At 51.9% G+C, this 5,745-nt stretch overlaps 1 protein-coding gene across 1 annotated transcript in view; it reads left to right on the top strand.

Annotated features, from left to right (window-relative positions):
• The window catches only part of SH3PXD2A (SH3 and PX domains 2A), a 275,849-nt gene that overhangs the window by 176,102 nt on the left and 94,002 nt on the right, over positions 1–5,745 (top strand). Inside the window, exon 6 of the mRNA XM_011977504.1 lies at positions 2,993–3,027. Within this exon, the coding sequence (XP_011832894.1) occupies positions 2,993–3,027 (35 nt within the window). The remainder of the gene's footprint in view (positions 1–2,992; positions 3,028–5,745) is intronic.

The following is a 5,745-nucleotide window of genomic DNA, read 5'->3' as shown; positions in this document are numbered from 1 at the left end:
CGGGGCCAGGGGTACTCGCTTCACTTGCTCCTCCTCAGTCCATGGCCCCTGAGACCTTTGGTCCTAGAACCCTCGTTCGCCTCCCACCGAGTCGCTTGGGCTCCCGCTACCTCGCTGTGCCCAGTGGAAGTGGGGGTGGGTGCATGGGGAGTGCGTGGGTGGCTCGTGAAGGGGCTAAGCCCCCGCACCGTGGGCAGCCGGGTCCTTCACCCCCGGGCTGCAGCGGCCACTACTGCGCAGTTCTAAGACTTCTCCGGTCCCTCCGGTGCAGCGTGATGGAAGGGTTAATAGAGACGCGGGGCTTTCCTGCGAGAAGGTGAGATTGAGATTCGGGACTGAAAAGGGGTCGTCCTTGAGTGACTTGAGTTTTAGCGCCTGCACCGCGGACCTTCCTCCCTCCCCCAACTCTGAGCGTTTCCTCCCTGCGGAGGTGGGGGCTCTGCGTTTTGGCAGCTGAGACGCACTTGGGAGGGGGCTGACCTGATCTCCCAACCCCCTTCCCGTCCCCCACATTGGTCTGACAGGTGCCAGGGCCCGCCTGGAGTTCAGAAGGGGGTGGAGGCAGGGAGAGAGGCGGGCCAGCCCTGGGAGCTGTGGGCTGAGGGTAGAGCAGGATTCTCTCTGGAAGGGGGAGGCTGGGCTCCCCAAATGACAAATGCCTGGATGTGGGCGGGCTGTAGTTAACTGGGGGAGAGTGGTCCCTAGAAGTTAGGGCTGTGTGTGTGCTGAAGTGGGGGCGGGGACAGATTGCTGCAGCGATCCATGCGGGCACGTGGATTGGCCATATTGATAGGGTGGCTGTACCTGGACAGTCATCCTGGGGTCTGGCCCTTGGGGATGTAGGAGGTAACGCGTGGCTCCTGTGAATGGCTCCCAGGTGCCTTGGCCTGTGGATAGGTTGAGGGGAGTGCCCCTGTGTGGCGGATGGATGTAGAGTGGGGTAGATGTAACTAACTGTATGATATGTTTGTTTCTGTGTGTACAAGTGCTTGCTCACGTGCCTATTGGGACGGGGACAGTTGTGTCCTGGTTTATGTGTTGGGGGCATGTGTGGCTGTGGGGTTCTGTGTACATGTGTGAGTCATGATAGTTGTGTGCTGTGAGGGCGTGTTTACTTGTTTGGGTGCAGAGGCTGGGAGCGTGTGTGTGGTTGAGACATATCTGGTTATGGTTGGAGTCTGTGCTCGTATTTGTGTACCAGTTTGGGACGTGTATAGCTGTGGGATGAGATGTGTGTGCAGCCTATCACCTGGGTCTGCAGTGTCTCAGGCAGGCATGCCCACTGGTGCAGAAGGCCATTTCCTCCTGTGAACTGCGGGGTGAGACTGGGGAAGAGCATTCCTCTACTGTCACTCTAGGCAGGCCTCAGGTGGGAGAATGGAAGGAGGGGCGAAATGGGGATTGTGTTCTGTCACCTCCCCAACAAGAAGCTTGCCCTGGGCCTCAGAGGTATAGTGTCCGTAGTTGAACCTGGACTCAAATTCTGGCTCTGTGTGACCTTAGGCAAGTTTCATAACCCCTCTGTGCCTCAGTTTCCTCATTTTCTTTAAAACAAAAATGCTAATGGTATCTACCTCACACATAGAAGATTAAGGATGTTAATGTGGAATAGTCCTGGCACCGAATAACTACTATAGAAGTATCAGTTCTCAGCAGCAGCAGCACTTTCTGAAGGCCTGGGACCTAGTCCTGGCTCCATTGCCACTTTTCTCCCTGTGTGACCTTGGGCAAATTCCTTCGCTACACTGGGCCTCATTTTCCTCCTATAAAGGCTAGAGCTGGACTAGGTAACCTCTCAGGTCCGCTGCCACAATCTCTGAGGCTCAGCTTCGGTGCTGCTTCCTAAGCAATGCAGGGCCACACCCAGGCTGCCTCCCCCAGGGAAAGCCAACCCCCAGTTTCTCTGCCTTTCACTTTGAGGCCAGGAAAAGGATGGATGGAGAAATTTAATTTACATTGGTGTGCTTATGATAATGGCCACTTAGTGTCGTGGTTGAAAATGCCAGCTCTGAAGCCAGACAGCTGGAGTTGAGAGTCTGGCTTCTCTCCTCTGTGACCTTGGGTAGATGTCTTAGCCTCTCTGTGCCCATTACCTCTTCTGTGCATTTGGGATAATATTCATACCCACTTTGTGATGGTTTATTATGTGTCAACTTGGCTGGGCCACAGTGCCCATGTATTTGGTCAAGCATTATTCTAGATGTTTCTGCAAAGGTGTTTTCTAGATGAGATTCACATTTAAATAAATCAGTAGATTTTGAGTAAAGCAGATTACTCTCCATAATGCAGGCTAGCCTCATCCAATTGGTTGAAGGTCTCTTAATAGAACAAAGACTGACACACACACACCCGCCCTCAGCAGGGAGGAGTTCTGCCAGTAGCCGCCTTTGGACTCAGCTGCAGCTCTTCCCTTAGTCTCGCCTGCCAGTCTCCCCCATCACATTTTGGACTCTCAAACCTCCACAATCACATAAGCCAATTCCTAAAATAAATCTCCCTCTGTCTTCAAGCTCTGTATGCACCTCCTGTTGGTTCTGTTTCTGTGGAGAACCCTGACTAATACACACCTCATATGGTTATAATGAAGATTAGATAAGCTAATATATGTAAGCATGCTTAGAACACTGCCTGCCACCTAGAAAGCTCCCCGTAAGTGCTAGATGCTGTTGTTGAATGAGCATCTACTATGTGCTAGGAAATTTACACGTTTCCTCATTTGCTGATGAGAACCACAGTACACGATGGGTGGTGGGATTCCCATTTTGCAAATGAGAAGCTGAGGCTCCGGTGGGGTGACTGCCCACACACAGTCCTTGGCAAACTGGGGATTGGAGTCCATGTCTGAGGCTCTGTCCTGCTCTGTAATGAACCTCACGAAGCTTGCCAGGGTCACTCCAGCCAGGGACGTTTGCACAGAGGAAATGGATGCCATTCTGGGGTTCACTGTAAATCTCTTACTGAGCATAGAGCTTAGACTTAAGGCAAGGTTTAGGGATGGTGGGGTCAACAGAAGAAGAAAGTTCTCAGGTACTTTCTGGAGGAAGCAAGGCTGGTGACCTTGAAAACTGAAGGACAGTTTGGCCTCGGATTTATCTGCATCTTTCTTCACTCCATTGAACCTGCTCCTTCCAGCATCTTCCTCATCTCAGGAACTGTCACCATCTACCCTGTTGCTCAAGCCCAACAGCCAGAAGTCATTCCTTTTTGATTTTTGTTTTTTGAGACAGATTCTCCTCTGTTGCCCAGGCTGGAGTGCAGTGGCATGACCTTAGCTCACTGCAACCTCCGCCTCCCGGGTTCAGGTGGTTCTCCTGCCTCAGCTTCCTGAGTAGCTGGGATTACAGGCACCCTCCACCACACCTGGCTAATTTTTGGAGTTTTAGAAGAGACAAGGTTTCACCATGTTGACCAGGCTGGTCTCAAACTCCTGACCTCAAGTGATCCACCCATCTCAGCCTCCCAAACTGCTGGGATGACAGGTGTGGTGAGCTACTGCGCCCAGCCGAGAAGTCATTCTCGACTCTTCCCTTTCTTTTACCTGCCAACTCGAGCTGCAGAACCACCTGTCTCTCCACCTGCACCATCACATGCGTTAGAAGCCCCCTTCATCTCTCCAAGAAGACCCCACCTTCCTGCTGGTCTCCCTGCTTCTCTGTTAGACCTCTATCTGACATTCTCCACACCACAGCAAGAGTGAGCTCTTAAAAAATATTCATCAGCTGGGTACAGTGGCTCACCCCTGTAATCCCAACACTTTGGGAGGCCAAGGCAAGAAGATCACTTGAGCCTAGGAGTTCGAGATCAGCCTGGGAAACAAAGCAAGATCCTCTCTCTACCAAAAAATAAAAAAATGAGCCGGACGTGGTGGTGCACGCCTGTAGTTCCAGCTACCCAAGTGGCTGAGGTGGGAGGATCGCTTGAACCCAGAAGTTTGAGGTTGCAGTGAGGCATGATTGTGCCACTGCACTACAGCCTGGGCAACAGAGAGAGACCCTATCTCTAAATAAATAAATAGGAAGGAAGGAGGGAGGGAGGGAAGAAGGGAAAGAAAGAAAAAGAAAATAACATACTTTCCTGCTTGAATTCCCCGAGGGACTCCATCCCACCCAGAACTAATTCCCTACCCCGGCTCACAGAGCTTGTGTGACTTGGCCCCTGGCTGCCTTCCTGACCTGGGCTTTACCCCTTTCGTCCCCACCCATCACACTCTGCTCAGCCACACCAGTCACCTTCCGTTCCTTAAACGCATCAAACACATTCTTCTACGTGGCCTTTGTACTTGCTCTTCCCTCTTGCCTGGAATGTTCTTCCCTGGTCTTTCACATGGCTGGCTCCTTCTTAAGATTTCTGCTTAAAACTGTCACCTTCTCAGTGAAGCTGCCTGATCCTGCACTGTCCAGCTGCCCCCGCGGATCACCCCTCTAGTTCCCTCCTCATCACTTCCCACACACTAGTGATCCTGTGTTTGCTTGCTTCTTCTCTGTCTCCCACCACCTCGAGAGCAAGGACCTTGGCTACAGGGCTTGCACCAGCACCAGGGTCCACTGGTACTTTTTGAATGGGTGGGTGGATGGAAGAAAGCATGCATGAATGAGTGAACCTCGTGCAGGGTCAGGAAAGAAAGGTCATTGTGGCTTCAAATTGGGGATCATTGCCTGGAAAGAAGAGACATTTTTCTCGTTTGGGAGCAGAGAATGGGAGGCTTTGGTAATCCAGAGGGAGCACATGCACAAAGGTAGAGGGATAGGACTAAGTGTGGCTTGTTTGGAGACTGACCTAACTGAGCATCAACTATGTCAAGCACTGTTAACGGTGTTGAGGCTATAGGAACGTGTCTTTCTACCCTAGAGAAGTTTGCAGTCTGCTATGGGTGATAAGCTATATAGGAGAATGTACTATTAGACGGAGGGAAGTGAGAGAGCAACATGGTTACCTGGGGAAGAGCAGTCCCGGCCAAGGGCACAGCAAGTGCAAAGGCCCTGGGGACGGCATGTGCTGGCTGCTCAGGACGCAGTAGGGAGGCCTGTGGCTGGGATGAAGAATAGTGGAGGGTAAAGTAGAAGAAGGTGAGAGCAGAGATGTAGCTGGACATTCTAAGGATTTTGACTCTCACTGAGTGAGATAAAGATTCACTGAAGGGTTCTAAGTAGAGGCAGGGACATGATCTGGCTTCAATCACAGAATGATGGGGATTGACTAGGCAGAATGGGTTATGATGTGCGAGGTCACAGGGGGCGGCTAGCCAGGTGAGATAGGATGGGGCCTCCGGCAGCAGTGGACGGGGCAAGGCGCTGAGGGTGTTGGACAGACTCTGATGATGGATGTGGACCTCGAGGGAGAGTTTGTGTGGAAGCTGGGAAGCACCTGCATCAGGTTGCTGGGGTCCCACTCTCAGGCCGACAACTTGCCAGTCATGTGACCTTGGGCAAATCCCTTGCCTCTGAGAACATGTTATCTCACCTATTCTGTTGTATCAGCCAGGGTTCAACTAGAGGAACAGAACGAGTGGGAGGTATATATTAAGCGATGTAGTATAAGGAACTAGCTTACACAATTGTGGGGGCCGACTAGGTAAGTCTGAAATCCACAGGGCAGGCCATGAAAGGGGGCAGGCTGGACCCCCAGGCCCAGGCTGGAGCTGCTGTCCACAGATGAAATGTCTTCAGTGAAACCTCCACCCTGCTGAAGGCCTTTCAACTATTGACTCAGGCCCACCCAGAGTGTTTTAGATAATTTCCTTAAAGT

The sequence above is a fragment of the Mandrillus leucophaeus genome, unplaced genomic scaffold (assembly GCF_000951045.1).
Source record: "Mandrillus leucophaeus isolate KB7577 unplaced genomic scaffold, Mleu.le_1.0 Scaffold18, whole genome shotgun sequence".
Lineage (NCBI taxonomy): Eukaryota > Metazoa > Chordata > Mammalia > Primates > Cercopithecidae > Mandrillus > Mandrillus leucophaeus.
The sequence above is the reverse complement of the archived record's forward strand: the minus strand, read 5'-3'. Positions and strand labels throughout refer to the sequence as shown.